Below are 24,249 nucleotides of genomic sequence, written 5' to 3'. Positions count from 1 at the left end.
GGGGGGGGGAGAAAATAATAACTAGGAAAAAGAAAACTTAAAAAAGCATACATAATTCCAGATCTATCCACTAACCTTTATGACTACCTCCCTACTGGTCTTGGGGGAATTCTGGGAACTGCCCCTCCTAATCTGATGTCTATTTTGGGGGCTCCTCAGTGACTTTGTGGCTTTGCTTTGCTCCTGATGCTGATCTGTTATGTTCCCTTCTTGGTTTGCCCCACTGCTTTCCACCTTATTGGTGCTTCCTGCATCATTCAGTATTCTGATCATATAATCTTTCAATATTACAACTCAGGGCTTAGATTTTTTTCTTTAGTTCTCACAGTTTAAGATATGCTGAGTGTGTGCTTCCTTTTTTGTTTTCTAACTCTAACGCTGTGCACATTTCATGATAATATTTTATCTTCTTGAGCTCTTTGGCTTCAACATTTCTTATATGTGCTTTAGTTACTCTATGATTAAGAACATGTTTCAAAGTCTGTTCCTACATCCACTTTGATGTTTTCTTTCTTTTGTTTTTAATTTCCTTTTGCTTTCTTTAGGAACGATGTTCTTGATGTCCTCCCCTAGCTCATCAGGTCTTCTATCATTGGTGTTCAATGCAAAAAATATGTTCTTAAGATGCTCTCAAACATTAGGTGTAATGAACTTAAAGTGATATTTTGGCTCTCTTGAACATGTTTTACTTTTTTTTCAGCTTCAACCTGAACTTACATATGAGCAATTAATGGTCTATTCCACAGTCAGAGCCTGGCCCAGTTTTAACTGGAAGTGTTGAGCTTCTGTATTATTTCTCACAATAGATATTGTCATTTTTATTTTTGTGTATTGAATCAGAAGTCCATGTGTATAGTTGTCATTTGTTTTGTTGAAAAAAGACACTTGCTATGAACAAGTCATTGGTCTTACAAATTCTATCACGGGATCTTCAACTTCATGTCTATCCCCAAGACCATATTTTCCAACTACTGCTTCTTCCTCTTTGTTACCAACTTCTGCGTTCCAATCACCAGTAATTATAAGTGCATCTTAATTACACTTTTGATCAATCTCAAACTGAAAACATCAGTAGAATTCCTCAACTTGTTCATCATTTGCTTTGTTGATTGGCACATAAATTTGGATAATACTTGTAAGATAGATCTTGAACTATCCCTCTTGGTGAAATGCCATTTCTCTTGATTGTTTCATTCCCAGCATAGTAAACCATATTATTTTATGATTCTAAATGTCCAATACCAGCCCATTTCACTAATGCTTAGAATGTCACTTTTTATGCATTCTACTTCATTTTTTACAACTTGAAATTTTCCTACCTTCATTCTTCATACATACCAAGTTCCAATTATTAATTGATGTTTGTAGCTGCCTCTTCGCATTTTGAGTCATGCCCATCAGAAAATGAAGGTCCCAGAGTCTTTAATCCCGCAGGCTTTTCTCCATCCACAACATTCTGGTAGGCTCTCCTTTGAGAAGGCAGCTCTCGCTCAGTCTTATTTTAAGGGCCTTCTGACCTAAAAGGTTCATCTTCTGGCACTATCTATGACAGTGTTCTGCTTATTTTCATGAGGTTTCGGTATCTGACAATGTTTTGATTCTGTTGATAAGGTTTTCCATGGCTGATTCCTCACAAATGGATGGACTATTCCTTCCTTATAATCTGTAAGCTCTGCTGAAACCTGTTCACTTTGGGTGACCCTGCTAGCATTTGGAATACTGGTGACATAAGCATCCAGCATCACAACACACAAGCCACCAAAGCATGACAAACTGAAAGACAGCAAACAAACAAAAAACATATGCTTTTATTTTCAAGTTAAAAAGCCATGTTGCTGTCAAGTAAAGTCCAACTCATTGTAACTCCATATATGTCACACAGGACTGTGTTCCATATTATTTTATTTCTTTCATAGATTTTTTTTTTGTTTAATTGTGAAGTGGGAGACAGTTTACAGAGCTCATCTGTTTTCTATTCGACAATTCATACATGTTTGTTCAAATAATCACACTAAGGAGTATGCACCCCTGAACACAATCCAGCATGTGAGATCAAAGGCACATGGTCTGCCCGAGGACGATGTTCAGAATAGCTAGGAGAGAAGGAGGAACAAACATAGGACACTCGGCACGGAAGCGAGGAAAGTGATAGAACCTCATAGGGATTTCAGTCATTGGCCTGAAACAAATAGGTGTGAATTGTTGAATAGAGCACTAATTTGCTCTGTAAACCTTCACCCAACTCACAGTTGGAAAAAAAAATCAATGAAAGAAAGAAAACCATACGGAGCATGGCCTTACTGTGACACACAGGGACTCACTCACCAAGCGTTGGAGTTGACTTGACAGCAACTTTATTTTTAACTAGAGAGGTAGAACATGTGTTTTTACAACAACAAAAAAAGTAGCATTATGTCTCATCATATAAAGTTCAGCCTTCCACAGCCAGGTCCTTTAGAAAGTCAGGTCTAATGTACAAGTACCCGCTTTAGAGGTTTGCCAGCACAACTCTGTGGACCGCAATTGCCTCTTCCTGACCTGTTTCCACTCTTAAACTACTCCTGTAGATTATCTATTAAGCATCCACATGATTTCAAAAGTACAAATCTGGCCCGGTCATTATTTTGTTTAAATCCTTTCTCTGACCGCTTATTGCCAACAGGTGAAATTCAAGATGCTTTCTGTACCTACATGACTTCATATGATCTGGTCTCTCCCTGACTTTCAATCCACATCTGACTCTTCTCTCTTCTTCACCAGACATTTTCATCTCCCGGAATAGCATCAAATTTTCAAGCACTTTCAATGGCTTAAATTTTCAAGCACTTTGTTTCTCCTACTTACTATTCCACCATGTGTGTTTTTAGGCCTTGCACATTGGGCCACTAATGACAAGGCCAGCAATTCACAACCACCAGTGGCTGGCTCTGTGAGAGAAAGATGAGGATTTCTACTCCCATAAAGAGTTATAGTCTCAGAAACCCACAGGGACCGTTTTCTCGTCCTATAGGGTCACTATGAGATGGCTTTGACTTAATGGCAGTGAGTTTGGTGTTTGGTTTAACTCCTATAAATATTTCAGACTCAATTTAAATGTCATTTTCTCAGGAGGGCTTCTCTGCCATTCTCAGAGTCACCACTCTCCCCTTACAAGATTAGGTGATGTCTTCCTGTTCTACAGTACCTTTATAGCCCTTATTGCCATTGTAGTTATACTTTTGCTATGTGCTGATTTGTTTAAAAAGTGTTCTTCCTCACTAGGCTACCTTGCCCATCCTTGTGTTCCAACCACCTGGCACGGTGCCAGGTAGATAGAAGTCACTCAGTAAATGATATTGGATAAAAATTAAGTGCCCTTCTTTCACTTTCTCCAACTGGTTATTCTCCCGGCCACCACCATTGTCTTTGCACATGAGGCTGGAAAGTCACAGCCCAGAACATATACAGAGCCATGGCCCTGCCCTATGCAATTAAAATGACACTTCCTCATCCTTCAGTTCTGAATTAAAACATTGCGTGTTACCATGAAACCTAGACTTTGGCCTTGGCTTTGGAATGAGGCGGAGGGCAAAATCCAGAAATGCCGTATGCATACTATTACTGAATGCTTGAAGGTCGTCATGTAACTTTGATGACTGCTCTGAGATAGTAAAGAAGATGGTATTGGTTGCCGGTGAAAGGGGTACAATAGTTAGCAAAACTGTCACATGCAGAAGGACACAAAATAGAAAATACCTTTAAAGTGGTGGATCTTATTAAGCAGAATACTAAAATATCAACTGATTTCTTTTAGCCACATATAATCAAGTAGTAGAAGAGGAAAATTAGCTAAAGACAAAACTGTCAATTTTTAGCATAATGTAGAGAAAATATGAAGGAACCTAGACTTCTGAGCTACAAAACTAAAACTTTCTCATTCTCAGTTTCTTCATGAAAAAGATTTTGAAAGGAGGAAGTAGTTCTAGGCCTGCCCCAGAGGGAAAAGACCACAAAGCTGTAGTAGTAAAAAAAAAAAAAAATGATGTGGGGGTGGGGAATGCTAACACATGCAGCAAAAAAGAAAACAAAGGTGGAAAATTACAGACATTTCATCGAAACAACGCCTACCTAAGTTAAACAAAAATTTTTTAAACCCACCACAGCTCAAACCACACCCACTGCCATTGAGTGGATTTCCACTCACAGCAACCCAATAGGATAGAGGAGAACTTGGGGTTCCAAGACTTACAGTTTTACAAGAGCAGCCAGCCTCCTCTTTCTCCCGTGGAACAGCACATGTAAACACTAAGAATCAGTGAGCACGTCACCCGTCCCTGTTCCAATCCATAGTAACTCTGTGCATGACAGGACAAAGCACCGCACAGTCCCGCCCTGCCCCGGGTCGTCACAGTTGTTCCTAGGCCTGAGCCCATTGTTGCAGCCACTGTGTCACTCCACCTCATTGAGGGCCTTGCTCTTTTTGATGCCCTTCCACTTCACCGAGCATGATGTCCTTCTCCAGACAGCCACCCATGCGCCTTAGAAGCATGCGTACCTTGCACATGTTGTCAGGAGAGACCAGTATTCCCTGATTCTGTTCACGCAAATGTCTATTGACGCATGGACTGCTTCTCCGTGAGTACAGTTACTTGTGCTGGGATTCCTATTCTTCTCAAAGCTCTCTATTATTTGTGATGATCCACGTGTCAAGTGTCTTGGCATAGTCAATAAAACACAGGGAAAATTCTTTATATACCGGAGATTATTTTTGCTACTCTTCCTTTTCTTTTAGTTATTGTTTTCTTAATATATTTTCCCTGCCCTTGATTTTTAACCTATTTATGTTTTTATGTCTAAGGTGTGTTTCATGAAGGGAACATATTAATGGGTTATTTAAAAAGAATCCATCCTGATACTTTCTATCATTTCCCTGGTGCATTTAAATCACTTACCGCATATACTCAAGTATAAGCTGACCTGAATATCTGCCGATGCACCTAATTGTGCCACAAAAACTGCATTAAAAATATGCTGAAAAACTCAGCTTATACACGTGTATATACGGTATGTTCATTGTAATTATCAGATGGTATGAATTCAATGCTGCTATTTTGTTGGGGTTTTTTGTGGTGTTTATGGTTTTGTTTTCTGCTTAATATTTTCAGCTGAGTTATTTTTATGCATTCTCCTTTTTGTTTCTTTCATTGTTGTTTTTGTTTGCTCAGCCTTTTGTCTCCTATATTTTGGTGATTAGGTTAATTAATTTTCTTGTGGCTTCTCTGAACGATATATTTATCTTCTTATTTTAAACACTGCTTTATCTTGATATCACACTGACATCCTCTCTATGTGTAAGTTTTATAAAGACAATGCTTCTTTCCACCCCCACACCCAGTCCTCTTTTTTTGGTAAGCATTTACACAGTGGCATCTCTGATTTCTCATCCCAGTTTTACAACTTTGTTTTGTATTTGAGAATTCTTTATCGGAATGTATATCCGAGTAATGCTATTGTGTGTCTTCGTCTTAGAATATCTGTTCTCTGACCAGAGGTCCAACATCTGTTTATCTAGAAATGTCCTTGATTGGCCGTCATATTTGAAAGACAGTTTTGCTGGATACATGATTATTGTTTGACAATTCTTTAAGACTTTATACATATTACCCATTGTCTTCTTGCTTGCATGGTTTCTGCTTAGATATCAAATTTTAGTTTATAGGGGGGTCCTTTGAAGGTGTAACTTTTATGCACTGACTTGCTAATTGCAAGGTCCACAGTTCAAAACCACCAACCACCACTCCTCCAGAGAAAGATGGGGCTTTCTACTTTCTCAAAGTTAGTCTCAGGAACCCACAGGGGCAGTTCTACCCTGTCTTAAAGGGTCTATGATTCGGTATTATCTCAGTGTCAGTGAGCTTGAACTTGAGTTTGAAGTTGAGATTTCCTTTTTTATAAACTGTTTTCTAAACTCTGTCTTTGGTTTTGAAAAGTGTGATTATAATATATCTGGACAAAATTTTAGTAGGGGGAGGAGTTGTCGCTCTTGTATAGAATTTGTTGAGCTTCCTGGATAGAAACTTTCTTGTTTTTTTAATGATGCATTTTCTGCCAATTAATCTCTCATGATTTTTTTCTGTTTTTTGCCCCACCCCCTGTTCTAACATCCCAGCTCTGTGTAAAGCGTTCCTCTCAATAGTGTCCCACATAACTCTTAGCCTTTCTTCATTTTACTTCATTCCTTTTTCTTATTGTTCCGTGAACAAATTACTGTGAAGAATGTGTCCCATGTTTAGCTGACTCTTTCTTCCATTGATTCAACTTCCATTTCCTTCTGTTGAATTATCTATTTCTTATATTTATTTGTTAACTTAATGGATTTCTAGTTGTTTTTGTTTTCTTAAATCTTTTCATTGTAATTTGGGTGTAATTTAAAAGGCCAGATTTGTTTACCATTCAGTAAATCACACACATTGTTACCTGTGTTTAGGCTCTTGCCATCCCAGAATAAAGATGTACTTTGAGAGACACAGGAATGGTTCTGTGAAGAGAACTCCACTGAGAGACTCCTAGGAGGAAGAAAAACTTTCCCAGCCACCATGGCTGGTCTTGGTTTTTGTTTTGTTTTGATTGTTTATTATTTCCCCCATGTAAACATGGACTCTTGATCATTTACGTGCACAAGATTGTCAGGAAATTTCCTCTGCAACGAGGGAGGGATCTTCTGCAGGGGTTAACAAGAGGTTCTGGGAAATGTAGTCCCAAAATAGGACACGGACTCTGCCCATGTTTGATTCAAATCACTACCTTCAATCCCTTGCCCTGTCTCACACATTTTGATTCATTGCATTGATGGCAATCTCCTCAGAACGTCACAGCACTCTTTCCTCTTCCTTCCCCTCCTTTTTTTTTTTTTTTTTTTTTTACTATTTTCATTTGTCATTCTTTTCTGGTCTTTTCCTGCCTTCTGAGCTTTATCCCTGAGCAAATGCTGCCCTCTGGTCTCGTCTGGTTGGTTTTTGTGAAGAGTTTGTACCGCTCTAGTGTTATTGTTCACCTTATAACCCTTCTTGGCTGAAAGTTGAGGCATGTGAGTAGTTTAAAGGATAAAAAGGTGACTGAAATCCATAATCTAGGAGATTTCACCAATATTGATCTGGTTATTTTTAATGTTGTACCCCATCGTTCTCTCTCTCTACCCAGGACCTCCAACCGTGATCTCTTTCAGAGCAGTTGGCTGTGGTAACTGGTCTCAGGCCATGGTCCATCAGTCCTTTGGGCTATTTGCTTCCATGTGTTGTTTTGTTTTCTTCGTTCTCCATTCTTCGTTGCTTTAGACAGGAAGAGATCAATCATTGTACCATAAATGACTGCTTTTAAGATCTCATTTGCTACACACCCAAGTAAAACGTGTGGAATGCACACACAGAAAAATATATCACGAAAGAGGCTCACACAATTGTAGAAGGGGTTAGGCCCAGCCTGGTGCAAGTCTGTGTGTCAGAAGGGAAGCTGGAGGCGTTTTCTGACTCAGCAGCATTGGTTGACTGAAAACACAGCAAGGGGGGTTTCTTTGAATTGCTCATTTTCATGTGAGTTCCCTTAGGTCGCCTTAAAGAGACCAGTCTCACAGAACTTGACCCTTTTGCAGATTACTGTGGGAGCTAGAGGTGGCTGTTTGTCTTTTATTCCTCTGAAACTTGGCATGTCTCTGTTAAAAAGATTTGGGTGGAATCCTGCCTTAACTCATGAAACCTTACTGAGTAATTGCCACATCTCATGCATCGAAAAACCAGTCCTGTGTTGATCTATAAAGGAAAGAGAGGGCCACCCTTGGAAGTTCCCAAGGGGGTTTCCCCAGCAGAGCCCTTGAAAACTACCAGATTTTTCACAATCCAGCTTGAGAGCTTCTCTCAATGTAGACTATGTATTAAGCTTTGTCTCGGGATGCTGCTATGTATAGCAGGACCAGATGAAATTGGATTGCCACTACAAATAGAGAATAAAAACTCGTACAGTAGCAATGCCTCCTTAGAGCCTCAGCTTCCAAGTTAAGAATGCCTCTTTATCCTCCTGGCTTACCCAGTCCCAGGCGTCTCCAAGACCCAAGTATGTATGCAGGCCTGAGGCGTATTGGCACCATTGACTTTCTTCACCACATTGGCTTATGCCCTCCCTCATTTATCTTCAGTGATTGTGTCGGGAAGGTGAGCATCATGGAATGCCAGCCAGTTTAATAGAATAAAGTGTTCTTGCATTGAGGGAGTATTTCAGTGGAGACCCAATGTCCATCTGCTACCTTAATACTAAACCTATAAATATATGCACATAGATCTATTTTCCCATCCTCATATATAAATATATTTACATATGGACAGGCCTGTATTTAAACCTCTGTAAATGCCCTTTGCCTCCTAGTTCTTTCCTCTATGTCCTTTTAATTTTCTCTTGTCCCACTATCATGTTCAGCCTTCATTTGGGTTTCAGTAATTCCTCTCAGCAACGTTGCCCCCTACCAGGCCTCCTACACCTTCCTCACCATCAATTTTTGATCACTTGTTGTTTTCTTGTCCATTGGTTTGTTAACACCCACTTCCTTTCCTCCACCTCTCCCATGCCCCCCCCCCAACCATTGGTCCCAATGTTTTCTCCTCCAGATTGTTTATCCCGCCTATCTTACCTAGATAGACCTGCAGAGATAATATACACAAAAAACAAGACAGAGCAAAACAAAGCAACCAAAAGAAACAAAATCTGTATAAAGAAAAAGCCTGTATATAGTTCAAGGTCTGTTTGTTGATCTTTAGGAGTGTTTTCTGGTCGAGTCTGATAAGGTGTCATGCCCTGGCCCCAAAGTCTATTTTTGGTATTCCCTGGGGACTTCATTGATCTGTTCCCCTTGCTGTTCTGTTGCACACCCTTAGTGTTTCACCTCAGTGTGGTGGAGTCAGATTGGACACAATTCCCGCACTATGTCTCCAGTGTTGTCCCCTGTAACACTTTGGGTCTGTGAGGGACGTCGTGTCTGATGGTGGGCAGCCCTGTGGTCCTCTCTTGCTTTGGCTGCTCTAAGCCAGAATAGCGTCCTCAGGGCTTGGTGGCCAGGATGTGTTCCACTCTCTCTCCCTCTCCCTTCATTTGCTCCTGTGTGCTCTGATCAGACATGTCCCTCTCCCTGAGCTGTAACTTCATTGCTGTCCTCTGAAGTGAATTCTTCTGGGGGCTGTCCATGTATTTTGGATAGGGCTGGCCCCTCAGACCACAAGATCTCTTTTAAGTGTTAAAAAGCAAGGATGGTACTTTGGGGACTAAAGTGTGCCCGACCCAAGCCATGGTATTTTTCAATTGCTTCATATACATGTAAAAGTTGACCATTGAATAGAAAAACTAAAGAAAATGCGTGCATTTGAAATATGGTGCTAGTGAAGAATGTTGACAGCATCCTGGACTGCCAAAAGAACGACACCTGCCTTGGAAGAAGTGTGACCAGAGGTTCCTTAGGAGTAAGGAAGGGAGGCTTCACCTCCTGTACGTCGGACATGTTAATTGCAGAGAGAGTCCTTGGAGAAGGACATGATGCTGCATAAAGTAGCGGGCATCAAAAAGAAGAAGAACCTCGACAAGGCGGATTGACACCGTGGCTTCCCCAAGGGGCTCAAATGTAAAAACAGTTATAAAGATGGAGCAGGACTGGAAGGTTCCTTCCCTTGTTCTTGGGGTCGCTGGGTCAGAGTCGACCCCAAGGCACCAAACAACAACAATGTCTGGGGTAGTCGTGTTGGGTGTCCCATTTTGTTCTTGTTGACTTGAGATTTTCCTAGAGTTATGCTTCATGTATTAACACATTTCAGTTATTAATGGATGCTTGCAGTTATTTCTTCTTATATTGAGTCATGCCACATCAGCAAATGAAAGTCTCCAAATTTTCACTCCATTCAAGTCATTAAGGGTTTATTTGGTGTGTGCGTGTGTGTGTGTGTTTCTGAATTCCATCATCAGATCCTACTTAGTCGTTTGTTTTAGTCTGAAATCTCTGCTGAAACTTTCCTCCACAGATGACTCAGCTGGCATTGGAAATAGTGGTCACATAGTTTCCAGTACCACAACCAAACCCAAACCACTACAGAACAACAAGACAAGTGGTTGGAATGAATGAAGTTATAGGACCACTTTGTATTAACTAGAATAACAGAATTCTAAAACTATAGTCCAATATAATAGTGATCATTTCTATCCTTTCAGATAATATCACATTTCAAAAATTTATTAGCATGTACATAAAAACATACACATGCACAAACACATTCTGAATTAATATGCCCTGATTTCTTATTATCATACCATATGCTATTTTACCACATCTAGCTTTTGTTTATCATTTAAGACAATGAAATAAGAAAAATGAATTTAGTGACCTTCTAAGTCTATTGATCATTCAGTAAACTATAACTGTTTCAAGGGCAAAAATGTTTCATTGATGCTTAAATCTATTTAGGAAATTAATTTTTTTCTTATGAAAACATAGTTTATTCAATCAATGAATGACCGGATGAACTAAAGAATAATTAAAAGAAAATCTATATTTGAATCCCTTCTTTTGGTTGCTTGCTAGGTAACTCTTATTAAATACTATACAAAATTCAGCTCTCATCCATATGATTTCAGACTTACAGTGAACTTTCATTTTCTTCTCCCCCCCCCCAGAAATCCAATGACATTTACATCTTCTAGAATATATATGAGAAATCAAATATCTCTCTACCAAATGAATGACTACTTCATATAGGGAGTGTCCTGTACCACCTATTACTTTCCTGGAAACAGAAAATTACGGGTATTTCTAATTCCTTTGATGTTGAATCGGTGAGTGAGGTTTTCTGTTTTCTACTATCTATTTGAAATAGGAATTAAGAATGAAATGTCACCTCTATTACAAATGCCTAATTATTTATTCTGGGGAAAATGTACACAGATATTAATATAGTAACTCAAAGGAATAGAAAAATAGACACAATTTGGTAGTCATACTTGTTTCTCTAAAGAAAAATAATCATACATTCTTTCAGATATTTTGCCTTATAAGTGAAATGTGACTGAAGTTTCCAAAATCAGTAGTCTATAAGTGAAAAACACAGCAATACCATAAATGATCTTTAAAAACCATCACAAACTATTTTCTAGTTATAATATTGTATGATCCTTTCTGAGATACTCAAATAAAATATAGTTTAGTATTATAATTTCTGTAGGCCCTTGAACTAGAGCCAATGTAGTCTTCTCAATAAAGACTACTTCTTTCTCAAACTTGAACCATATTTTACCGTCAAAGTAAAAACGCATCTCCTTATTTGATGGCTTCTTATGAGGGCATGAATCTTCACGTCAGTATGAATAATTCTGAAGTTGTTGCAACAATGTTGAAAAATCATTTAACAATAACTTTTAAAACTTGTCAACACATATTTGCTGTGATACACCAAAACAACTTTGTGGAATAATATTTGTTAATGTATGAAACGAGTTTATTTTAGATTCTATGTGCTGACAAAAAAAACTAACTACCTGGAAGACCATCACATGGTTGAAGACGCTGTGTTAGACCAATATTAAAGAGTCTGTGAAGGCAGAGACTGCTTATGTCTATGAAAATGAACAATGACATTAATACTTAAATATGCCCCTGATATATTATCAAGCATGGAGATTTAGCAAATTAAACATATTCACACAAACATAAATCATCTTTTTTTTCACTGTTTATTATTTTAAAATAGAGGGCAGTAGGGTAGAAACCCGATACCGCCCGGCTACTCAAGACAGTCATACTGTGTGTGAGACCACTGTTCTTCGCCATAATTTCATGAAAGCTCTTTTCATCTCACTGTTTCGCAAGCTGTAGATCAGAGGGTTCAGCAGAGGGGTGAGCAGTGAGTAAGACAGGGACATCAGCTTCTTGGTTTCTGGGGAGTAGTTGGATTTGGGTTGTAAGTAGGTCATACTGGCTGTGCCGTAAAAGAGGGTCACAGATGTGAGGTGAGAGGCACAGGTGGAAAAGGCCTTTTGCCTTCCCGTGGCCGATGGCATCTTCAGGATGGCAAAGAGAATTCGAACGTAGGACAGGAGGAGCAACATGAAAGGAACCAGAATGATGAAAACGGTGCCTGTGAATGCGTAGATTTCAAACAAGAAGGTGTCTGCACACGTCAGCTCTAACACTGGAGGGGTTTCACAAGACAAGTGATTAATTTCATTGGGGCCACAGAATGGGAAACTAAACACCCATGGGGTTTGTACGGTAGTCATTGAGAAACCTAAGGCCCACGAGAACGTAACCAATTTCATAAAAACGCTTTTGTTCATAAGCATCGGGTAGCTCAGAGGATGACAGATGGCAGCAAATCGGTCATAGGCCATTGCCCCCAGGAGAAAACATTCAGTCCCACCGAAAAGAAGAATGAAATACATCTGCGCAAAACAGGCAGCAAAGGAAATGGTCGCCTTCTCAGTGGAGAGCACCACCAGCATTTCAGGCATAATGACCGCACTGAAACTCACTTCCACCACCGATAAGTTCTGCAGGAACAGGTACATGGGGGCCTGAAGGCTCTGGTCCAGGCAGATGACCACTATAATGACAGTGTTTCCTATCAACGTCACCAGGTAGATAACCAAGAAGATTCCAAAGAGCTGCTCCTGGAGTTCAGGAAAGTTGGAAAAGCCCAAGAGGATGAATTCAGCCACAGAGCTTTGGTTGAATTGGTACTTTTTCATTTCAGTAGCAGAGCATATGGTGTTTATGAACAGAGTACATAAATTAAGACATCGTAGTACAATCTCTGAGTGCTCACATCTCCAGTCTCCTGATGAACTCTTGACAGATGTAATGGCGAACCCATCCTGTCACAAATTCAAGTCGGCGATGTTGGAGAATGACCAATTACTCAATTAGTGAATCTTTTGAATATAAAGCAAGATGTAAAGAATTCAGAAATTTTGTCTGAAAATTACAAAACAATAGTGGGGTTTAATTGCTAGTTGTATACTACATCATTCCGCAACTAAATATATTATTTTCTTTATTGAATAAATTTTAAAAGAACATGAATAATTTATAACAGTCTGTATCCTATAATTGATATATCATCTTTCTTCTCCAATTATATATAAATATAGAATTTAAAACCATGAAAGTGTTAAAAATGAAAAATGAAAAAGATATATACCAAATATTTTTGTAGCAATCTAGTCATCAAAATTATAGCAAAGTTGATTTGTATTTATTATAAATATTGATTACGGTAAAAACACCTGTGTCAAGAGAACTTCTAAAAATTCATGAGAAAACTTAAAAAATGGAATTAAAAGATAAGTTTTTTCAGTGAACTATTTGAAGCTCACTCATAATTGGATAAATGTGACAACATTCTCTAGAAACAAACAAAGGGACTTTGGTTCAGTTTTACATGTACTTACCTTGCAGAGATGGGAAATAGCTAAGGCCACTATTTTCTATGGCCTTTCTTTGTGATCATCATGGATTTCAAAACAAAATAGAAAGACCATTTTTCTGGTTGTGTGGACCTATGATTTAAAACGTGTCTCCCTCTTCCTGCTTTCACCTCCTCAAGAAGTTTATGTAATCATTAATCATTGACAAATACAGAGTGAGCAGCTACCATTTTGGGGACTCTGCACTCACAGGCATATATTTGGGCCCGGAACCCAACAGAGAGGTTTTCCCTGAAGCAATGCTACATAATATAATATCCCACTCTCTGCTCAGGTCTCTCTAATGCCTACCTCTCATACTGTGATATCTATTTGTTGTGTGTTTGTGTATCATACTATGTATATATCTCACTATATATCAATCCCTATATATCATATATTATCTTATATGTTGATGTATGCTAATATAGATGTGTTTCTATATATGCATGTGTTTCTATGTATATCAAGAAAGATGAAGTTTTCTACACCCTTACAGAATTACAATCTCAGAAAACCCAAAGGGCAGTTCTGCCCTGTCCTTTGGGGTCACTATGAGTCAGAATTGACTCAATGGCAGTTAGGGGTTTTTTATATATCTATATCTATATAGCTAGATAGATATGTTTATGTGTGTATATATATTATAAATATTCAATATATTCACAATGTTACAATAGTGCCTGGTCCATAATACCTGTTAAGCCAGTAATTGTTGAATAAATAAATATAAGCCAAAAATTGTTGAAGAAATGAATATAAAAATTAGCAAAGTTCAGACTCTTCCTGGTGAAATATAGTATCTAAAAAAAAAAAGTAAAGCCAATAAGCTACTATCTTGGGAATCCTGACTATCAACAGGTGCTTCAGAAATACGAAGGAAGGAAAGGTTGCCCCTCAGTGGTGAGGAAAGGTGAGAGAGCATCGGCACTGGATGTCTTGGGTAGAAATGTCTTTAGACAGAAGAAAGACGCCATGAAAAGGAAGACTGACTTGCCTAAGTCAAAAGTTAGTGGTTGACATCTGAGCATAGACTGGTGATGCTTGAAAATAAATAGTCACAATAGGATACAGACTGTTATAAGTTAGACATATACTGTTGTGTTGGGTTATCACATTAGCAGGTAATAGAAGGCAGGTTGACATGTTCATAAATGATGTTGACCAGAGACACATTGTCAAATAAAATGCATATATTAACTATTAAAATTATATTTCAGATGGCAAAAAATCTAATATTTATACAATAGATTCGTAGGCTCAAATATTTCAAGCCTATTTCCAATGGGTGGGGGGAGAAAGACTAGTTTGTGTTCAGTGTCAAATGCAGTAACACCTTCAAAAACCAGAAACTGTACAGGTAAAAATCTGTCAGAGAAGGAAAATTACTTTCTACCAAGGTGGATGATAGACAAGTGATCAACTGCACCCTAGCATAGGTTAAAAACTGTGAGGCCCAGAAAAACTGGCAATCCTATCAACTTCTGGATCTTGCAGGTTTCACTGTATTTAAAAGCAGGTTTTGCAAATTAGAAAAAGTAGAGTTTCGGATAAAAATACAAAATCCATGCTATAGAACTAAACCAAAGTTCTGCCATCCTGCTAAGTAGAGAGTACTGGCCACGGATGCTCCATCTTTCCCTTTAACTGGAAGATGCCAGCTGCCTGAGTTGCTCTGATTATAATGTAAGGGCAGATCACTCCCTTCTTTGGTACAAAATGCTCTTCCAGTTATAAACTTGTGAGATGATGATTAAAGCAGACAGAGTGCTTATAGGTTAATTCCTGCCCCAAGTTTTCTCTGAAAACAGAAAAAAGAGAAATTGACTATCATGCCTCAAAATCAGAGGTTTTAAAAAAAATGTTTATTTGGCCATTTCAGCCGTGACTACTGATTCCTGAGCCAGCGCTTCCAAAGCGTCTCCATTCTTGATGAGGACAGCTGTGAACAGAAAGCATGCTCGCCGGGACTCAACTGGGATTTTCATCTTCTTACCTATTGACTCTGGATCTTTGATTTTCATACTATTTCATTCAAAGTTTTACCTCTAAGCAAAAGCCACCATCTCATAAATCCAATCCAACGTCTCAATGCACTGATTCTAGAGCATTATATGATAGTGGCTCAGATGCCCTGGAGGATTGCTCTCTGCAGACTTTGCAATCGCATTGTATACACTTGTCTGTGTTATCGTATGGTAAACAATAACTTTAACTCGCCCTCAGCCATTATCATTCAGTGTCATCCATGTTGAGCACTACTCTAAAATTCTACAGGGTATAAATATCCTTCACCCAAGAGACTCAGTTTCACCTTGACATCTCCCACTAGGATGTGAAAGAGAAGGTTTAATGAGGAGAGAAAGGTTCTTCGATTTGGAGAGGATTAGGTGAGAGGGTGAACAAACACAGGCCAACTAGACTTGGATGGAATTAGCAGTGTGTGCGATGATAGGAAACAAGATAAGTAGATTAAAGCAGACTTGCTGTAAGCCTGCATACTCTTAGAACATTTTATCTTTTGAAAATGATACTGTTGGGTAAGCAGACTTCTAACTGCAAAGTCAATGGTTCAAACCCATCACCTGCTCCCAGGGAACAAGAGGAGGCTACCTGATCCGTGACAGTTTTATGGCCTCAGATATGATCCTATACCGTTTTATGGCCTCATACACTGAAATTGTCTGAGGGAAAATGTCATTATAGTTGATTTCATAATTAGAGTTGTTTAATTTAAAGTAAAAGATCAAACTAGCTGCTTGACTTTAAGCATTCATTATGTTATCAACAATTTTATTACTCTCACAGAATATATGTGAGAATCAAGAGACCCAGAGCTCTATCTAAAATGACTTAAGCAATAAGTAAAATGTATTAGTTTAATTCCAAACGAGTATAGGAATAGATGAATCTTTGATCTAGGTTGTATCCAGAAATCAACCAAAGACCTCAAGACCTAGTTTCTTTTTCTACTTATATCTGCTTTCCCAGAATAGGCTCCATCATCAAAGGATCTCTCCCTTCCAGATGCCATCATTGATGACAGTGAGATTAAATACCTGTTGTGGTTAAATTTGTGTGTCAAGTTGATTGGACCATTATTTTCAGTCACACACACACACGTGTGTCACTGGTTTTGCTTGTCTAGAGAGCCCAGTTTAACACATGTGATTCTAGAGCAGCAGTTCTCAACCTGTGGGTCATGACCCCTTTGGGGGTTGAACAACTCTTTCACATGGGTCGCCCGATTAATAACAGTAGCAAAATTACAGTTATGAAGTAGCATTGAAAATAATTTTATGGTTGGGGGGTCACCACAACATGAGGAACTGTATTAAGGGTCATGGCATTAGGAAGGTTGAGAACCACTGCTTTAGAGGAACAAGATTAAAAGGATGAGTTTCTAATTGGTGCTGAGGCTGATGAGTGTGAGAGGTACTCATGATTCTGCCTCCATTGGTCAACAGGGTGATGACAAGATTAATTATCAAAATGTTGCTACCAATAGTTCAAGTATTGGTGAGAAGTGGGCCTCTTGGTGACTGAATGACTCATACTTTTCTGCACCTTTGTCCAAATGAAAAGTTTAGAGAAGTTAGTTGGTTGGTCCTACTTACAATGGATTATATCAAGAAAAATGAAATATCAGAATTGGAGAGAAACTTAATAACAACCCTCAATATGCATATAACACAACCTGGTTTGCTAAAAACAAGTCGGACTTGAAGCACTTACTGGTGAAGACCAAGGACTGCAGCCTTCAGTAGTGATTACAATTCAATGTAAAGAAGCTAAAGTCTTCACAACTGGACGGATAGACAACATCAGAATAAATAGAGAAAAGATCACAGTTGTCAAGGATTTCCTTTTGCTTGGCTCCACAAGCAATTCGATGGGAGTAGCAGTCAAGAAATCAAATGACAGTGCATTTGTCAAATGTGCTTCACAGCTGTCTTTAAAGTGCTGAAGAGCAATGAAGTCACTTTGAAGAATACAGTGTGCCTGATCCCAGCCATGATATTTTCAATCACCCTGTGTGCATGTGAACGTGAACAAGGAATACGGAAGGCTGCAGAAGAACTGATGCATTTGAGTTATGGTGTAAGAGAAGAATATAGAAAATTCTGTGAACTGCCAGCAGAATAAACAAATCGGTCATAGAAGTACAACCAGACAGCTCCTTAGAATGGAAGATGGTGAGGCTTTGTCTCACGTACTTTGGACATGTTATCAGGAAAGACCAGTCCCTGGAAAGGGACATAACGCTTGTTAAAGTGGAAGATCAGTGAAAAAGAGGAAGACTGTCAAGGGGACAGATTGATACGGTGTCTGCAACAATGGGCTCAGACCTAATTGTGAGACTGTCCAAGGACCAGGCTGTCTTTTGTTCGGTTGTGCACGGGATCACTATGACTCAATGCGCCTACTAACAACAATGCTAGACCCCCCGGTGAAAGGTAAAGATGAGCTCCGGGCTCACAGTCACAGCTCCAGGACTGCCCAGAGACCCCAGCGTTTTCACTTGTGCCCTGAGAGAGAGCTGGCAGTGCTGAAAGCCAACTCCAGAGTGGCTGGATTACAATGTCAAGTGAATTTCCAAGTTCAAATGGTGTCTGAAGTTAAAGTGAGGACATTGATTGGAAAGAAATGGGATCGTGAAACTTGGCATGGTAATATGTGTTTAGAAAATCAGGAAGCTCGGAAAATTGAACCCCTAAATTTTATTAAAGCACTCTGGTCATCAGAATCAGTTCTCTTACCCACATCTGGTGGGATAAGTCCTGCTGTGTTAGATAAAGCTTTGTCTAAAATATCATTTGGGGCAAAACCAGGGGCATTGCCTGAGGCAAATGCCTTATAAGACATTGTTAAATGTTCCCAGGACCCACTCTCAATACTCATTTTTGCTTCTAGTTTTATAACTAGACTTGACAGTCCCAGGAAACCCCCAGAAATGACATAAAATGTTTGTCCCAGGATAAGGTACACTAAAATCCAAAAACACTTCTTGATTTTTCCAATATGAACCATCAGAAACCTGGACAAGATTTTTTAATATTTCAGTCAGAAACCTGGACAGTAGCTGGAATCGCTACCAAAGGTGTAGGTTCATGGCACCAGGAATACCTGGTTGCATCAGTCTCAGTTACTGATATGAGCTCACTCATTCAGGGTTTCAGCTTGAGATGTCGGGAAAGGATTGCATGGTTTATTTGGTTGGCTCGGTGATTATGCAGTGACCCACAGTAAATTAAATTAAAGAACCAAACCTGCCTAGTATACTGTAGAAGAAGGGATTTGAAAGCTTAAGGAAATTGGCATGTGAGAAAGCATTTACCAGGTTAGACTCATAGACCCATGCAAGTAACGCCCAGGTTACATACCTTTTAAAACAAGGGAGAGGAATGGGTTTGTGAAGGAAGCCCCAGAACTCTTGAAGGCTGCTGTAATTTCCATTTCACTCAAGTCAAATTTGGCTTGAACGTCGATAATTGAATTAGGACTTCGAACAACATTGCTTCTGATTGGACCACATGGCGGTAGGTTTGGGGTGGCAGCACTTAATCATCTGAGACAGGTTCCTGTGTTTACCATAACAGGTAGCAGAGTCAAAGTAGTAATCAGAATATTCTAACTTATGTGGATTTATGGCATTTGGCTACCTATGTATACTTAGGAGTAAAATAGACGGAAAAACCTTCTAAATTGTCACTTGATCTGTGTACTTGAAGAATTCCAGGTCAAATGAAGAGAAAGCAAGCTCAAATGACCAGAATAGAGAGTCACAGATTCTCAATCAGTTCTCAGACCTGAGCCAGTGAACAGACCCAAACCACCTGAAAGACCCAACTACATAACCAAAAATGTATACGGTTAATCTTTCCCCCATGACCTTTTACCGTAGTGACTGCTCATTGGTCAAAGGAAATCATCGACTCGATGAGGCATTACTGGATACGCTGGCTGAATTGACTGCCTAAAGAACTAACAAATTTATCTGGGAAGCAGTGCACCCAGAATGCTCCGTAGGCATGAGAAAGGCAAGTCTTCGTCTCACATACTTTGGACATCCTATCATGTTTGACAGAGAGCCAGGGTAAAGAGGAAAACTCTCAATGTGATAAACCGACACAGGGGTTAAAACAATGCATTCGAACACAATTATGGGGATGACACGGGTCCAAGCAGTGTTTTAAACTATCGTAAAACAGGATCACTGCAAATTGATATCTATGTGACAGCACTTTACAACAGTTACATTACCTGGTAATATCATTACAGCTGCTATTAATTCTTACCGATGGCAATCCCATGAATATCAAAGTTGAGCTAGGTTCCATGGAATTTTCAGGGGCTGATTTCTCATGAGTAGATTGGCAAGACTTTTAGTACATGATGTCTATCGATGGACTTATACCAACAACTTTAGACTAGGAACTGAGCACATTACCGTGTGCATTTCCCAGTGATTCCTTATTACACACTAAAAGGGTTAGCAACCATGGAATATTGAATTTAATTTTTAAATTATTCATTCTGGGAAAGGACTTAAAAATATGGTGGTTCAAGGTACAGAGGGACCAGTTATCAGACATGAAAGAACTAAAAATCATATCAGTGGGTGACCATCTCCCTGATACTGATACAATCAATGAAGACAAACGTGTGCATAAGCAAATGTGGTGAAGAAAGCTGATGGTTCCCAGCTATCAAAAGATATAGTGTCTGGGGTCTTAAAGGCTTGAAGATAAATAAGTGGTTATCTAGCTCAGAAGCAACAAAGCCCACATGGAAGAAACACACCAGCCTGTGTGATCATGATGTGTCGAAGGGATCAGGTTTCAAGCATCAAGGAACAAAAAAATCATATCGTTGAAAATGTGGGTGAGTGCAGAGTGCAGACTCAAAGCCCATTGGCAGCCAACCGGACACCCTTTACTGAAGGGTTGTGGGGAGGAGATGAACCAGTCAGGGTACAGGGAAGCAACAATGAAACATGTAACTTTCCTCTAGTTCTTAAATGTTTCCTTCCCCCCACCCCCCACTATCATGATCCCAATTCTACCTCACAAATCTGGCTAGACCAGAGGATATACATAGGTACAGAGAGCAACTGGAAACACAAGGAATCCAGGACAGATGACTCATCCAGGACCAGTGGTGAGAGTGGCGATGCATGGAGGATGGAGAGAATGTGGGGTAGAAAGGGGGAACTGATTACAAGAATCTACGTATAGCCTCCTCCCTGGGGGATGGACAGCATAGAAGAAGGCGGGGGGAGACATCGGACAGTGTAATATATGACAAAATAATAATAATTTATGAATGATGAAGAGTTCATGAGGTAGGGGGTAGTGGGGAGGGAGGGGGGAAATGAGCAGCCGATATTAAGGGATCAAGGAGAAGGCAAATGTTTTGAGAATGATGATGACAACAAATGTACATATGTTCTTGACACAATGGATGTATGTATGGATTGTGATAAGAATTGTACGAGCCCCCAATAAAATAATTTTTTAAGTCTGGTAGTTAAAGGGCCCAAGAAAGTAACAACTAGTTAATCATATTTCCCATCTTATTAAAAAAGAAACAAGGTAGGAAGAATAAAGAGAAGGGGGAAGGAAGAAAGAAGAGAAAGAATGATGCATTGTTTATAATATTTGGGGAATTTTTGGTCTACAAAGAAAAATTAGTCAAAAGACTCCAGAAACAACGTTCTATAAGTGGGGGGAAACAGCATTACTATCAAGAAAGATTTTTAAAGAAAGTTCTCATTTATTCTCTGATCACTAACAATAGATGTATATTTGGCACATACCAATCTTGTTCTGGATTGTAATATGTGTGAGTTCATGAGCAAGAACCAGTTTGCTCATCTCCTAAAAAGAGCCACCATTTTAATTTACGAAACAGGTTTTCCTTCCAGAAATAAAAACATCTTGTATCTGTCAGCCACTGGACGCAAGTAAGTCTGAAGTAAGTCCAGTCGTTCTGAAAAAGAATTCCATACGCCACTTTTTTATAGCACACCTGCGAATCGTCCACCTGTCGTGCTATAGAAATCTATCACACAGTTAAAATTCATCAGACGTGCAAACCTACGGGACTAGACGTTTATTGGAATCGTGTCTTTTTTTCCTGAGTCCCCGCTGATGGTTTACTGTTCTTAAAACGTAAATCCAGTGGGCCAGGGGCACAGTCTGGATGCGTGGTAGCAAACAGAGAGGGACGGTCAATATTGCGCACTTCAAAGGAGAATAGCTGAACGCACTGGGAACTGCGGCGAGCATTGCCTGCGTGGCAGCACTCGAGTGGCGGCCCGGGTACAACATGAAGAAACGGCTGCAACCTATATTGCCACCCCTCCCCCGCCCCGCCAGCTGTCCGTCCCTCGGACTGCGGTCCTGCGTGCCGCTCTGATGCTGGAAGCTATGCCGTTGGTATATCAAAGATCACTAGTAACCCTCATGTACACCAGGCCTAGGACAGGCTCGAAAGAACGCTGTGGTGAGCTTCTTCCAATACTTCGCCCATGAAGACGTTTTCTAGAATAGTGCCAGGCAATAAGCCCCGAGGTGTAAAGGTATTCTACAAGAGCCACAAAAACGAACCTAACACACCGTGATCAAAAAGACGGCCCAGGACCAGGCAAGTTTCCTTGGGTTAGGCTGACGGTGGTGTTGAGCCAGCGCCTACTCCACGACAGCACGTGCTGGAAACAGAAGAAGTCTGTGAGAAATGAATGATCACCGTTTATCGTTGAAAAAGAGGCATTCACATCTTGGAGCAACGGGTTGAAGTCTGGTCCCTCTTTCCCTGTGGAGATATAAACAATACCCTCCCCTTCGGTGGGGGTAGGGTAGGCTGGAAAGCGGAACTGATTACAAGGATCTGCATATAACGTCCTCCCTGGGAGGCGGACTACAGAAAAGTGGGTGAAGGGAGACGTCAGACAGTGTAAGATATGACAAAATAATAATTTATAAATTATCAAGGGTTCATGAGGGAGGGGGGAGCAAGGAGGGAGGGTGAAAAATGAGGAGCTGATGCCAGGAGCTTAAGTAGAGAGCAAATGTTTTGAGAATGATGAGGGCAATGAATATACAAATGTACTTTACACAATTGATGTATGTCTGGATTGTGATAAGAGTTGTATGAGCCCCTAATAAAATGATTAAAAAAGAAAAAGAGGCTACCCTATAGATGGCGGAAAACGTGAAGAATGCAGCCAATTAAACGTCCTCAAACAGCGAAAGGAATATGTGCTCACCATTTTTAGCATTTAAATAAAGTGCAGGCAGCAGGGACCAACGAGCACAGGATTTTTTTTTATTTAAACAGACTGGGTGGGAAAGCACTTTTCTTGGCCATAATTTCCCCAGGGCTCTTTTCATCTCACTGTTTCGCCAGCTGTAGACGCGGGGATTCAGCAGTGGGGTGAGCGCAGAGTACCTCAATGACATGACTTTCCTGGTGTCTGCTGAGGAGCTTATTTCAGCTGTATGTAAGTCGTATTGGCTGTGCCATGAAACAGAGTTACAGGGGGAGATGAGAAGCACGGGTGGAAAAGGCCTGCCTCCCTGCCGTGGATGGCACCTTCGGGATGGCAAGGAGAATTCGAACGGAGGACAAGAGGATCAACTCGCAAGCGACCATAACAACGAGAACGGTGCCAGTAAGCGCGTAAATCTCAAACGCGCAGGAGTCTCCGCATGCCGGCGCTAGCACGCAGGGCTTTCACACGAAAGATGATCCATTTCATTGGAACCACAGAAAGAAAAGGTATTTTTTGCACAGTGGCCACCATGGAACCTAAGGCCCACGAGAATGTAACTAATTTCATTAAAAACTCTTTTGTTCATAATCATCTGGTAGCTCAGAGGATGACAGATGGCAGGAAATCGATCATCGGCCATTGCCCCCAGGAGAAAACATTCAGTCCCGCCGAAAAGAAGAATGAAATACATCTGCGCATAACAGGCAGAAAAGGAAACGGTCGCCTTCTTAGTGGAGAGCACCACCAGCATTTCAGGCATAATCACTGAAGCTCACTTCCACCACCGATAAGTTCTGCAGGAACAGGTGCATGGGACCTAAAGGCTCTGGGCCTGGGAGATGAGGAGGATTAACAGGGCATTCCCCATCAGGGTCATCAGATACATAAGCAAGAAAACCCTAAAAAGTTGTTCTGGGCGTTCTGGATAATTAGAAAACCCAAAAAGAATGAATTCCCCTACAGAGCTCTGATTTTGCCTTTTCATTTCAGCAGTGGAGCAGTGGTCCTCGTGGACGGAGTCCAGACACTGGGAATGCAGTGTGCAACAGCTGAGCGTGCACACCTGCGTTCACCCGAGGGATCTTGATGGGAAACGTCATGATGAGTCCATCCCGACAGATCCCGACAGAATCTGGGTGTGGCGATTTTGTAGAAGGGTCAGACAATTCATGTAAAGTCTTTCGATTATCAATGGAGAGTTGAAGAATTTGGACTAAGAAATCTTGTTTGTCAATTACAAAATGATATGAGTTCTGATGCCAGTTGTAGATGATGTAGACTATAAAGTAATCATAAATATTTGATTACTTAGGTTTAGTCCCATAATATTGCCCTATGTGTCATCTATTTTCCTCAATTTATATGAATATTGAAGTTAATAAAATGTTTAATACTGTTCAATTAGCCAAAGTAACAGCAAAGTTGATAAATATGAGACCCCAAAGACCTATACCTTCTTTGGTTGAATGTGACAATACCCAGCAGGAACATGCAAAAGAAATGGAACT

At 40.0% G+C, this 24,249-nt stretch overlaps 1 protein-coding gene and 1 pseudogene across 1 annotated transcript; both read right to left on the bottom strand.

The window, feature by feature from the left end:
- Positions 1-11,796: 11,796 nt before the first annotated feature.
- Positions 11,797-12,747, bottom strand: LOC142446710 (olfactory receptor 10A6-like). The gene has a single exon (XM_075548455.1). The coding sequence runs from the start codon at positions 12,745-12,747 to the stop codon at positions 11,797-11,799; it is 951 nt and encodes a 316-aa protein (XP_075404570.1).
- A 9,198-nt stretch (positions 12,748-21,945) lies between these two features.
- On the bottom strand, positions 21,946-23,726 carry LOC142445832 (olfactory receptor 10A6-like; annotated as a pseudogene).
- Positions 23,727-24,249: the final 523 nt, after the last annotated feature.

The sequence above is a fragment of the Tenrec ecaudatus genome, chromosome 4 (genome assembly GCF_050624435.1).
Source record: "Tenrec ecaudatus isolate mTenEca1 chromosome 4, mTenEca1.hap1, whole genome shotgun sequence".
NCBI lineage: Eukaryota > Metazoa > Chordata > Mammalia > Afrosoricida > Tenrecidae > Tenrec > Tenrec ecaudatus.
Note: the sequence above shows the minus strand (reverse complement) of the source record. Positions and strands in the feature narration are given on the sequence as shown.

Coding starts and splice junctions, on each gene's coding strand:
- LOC142446710 (XM_075548455.1), bottom strand. CDS start 12,747: ATGAAAAAGTACCAATTCAACCAAAGCTCTGTGGCTGAATTCATCCTC.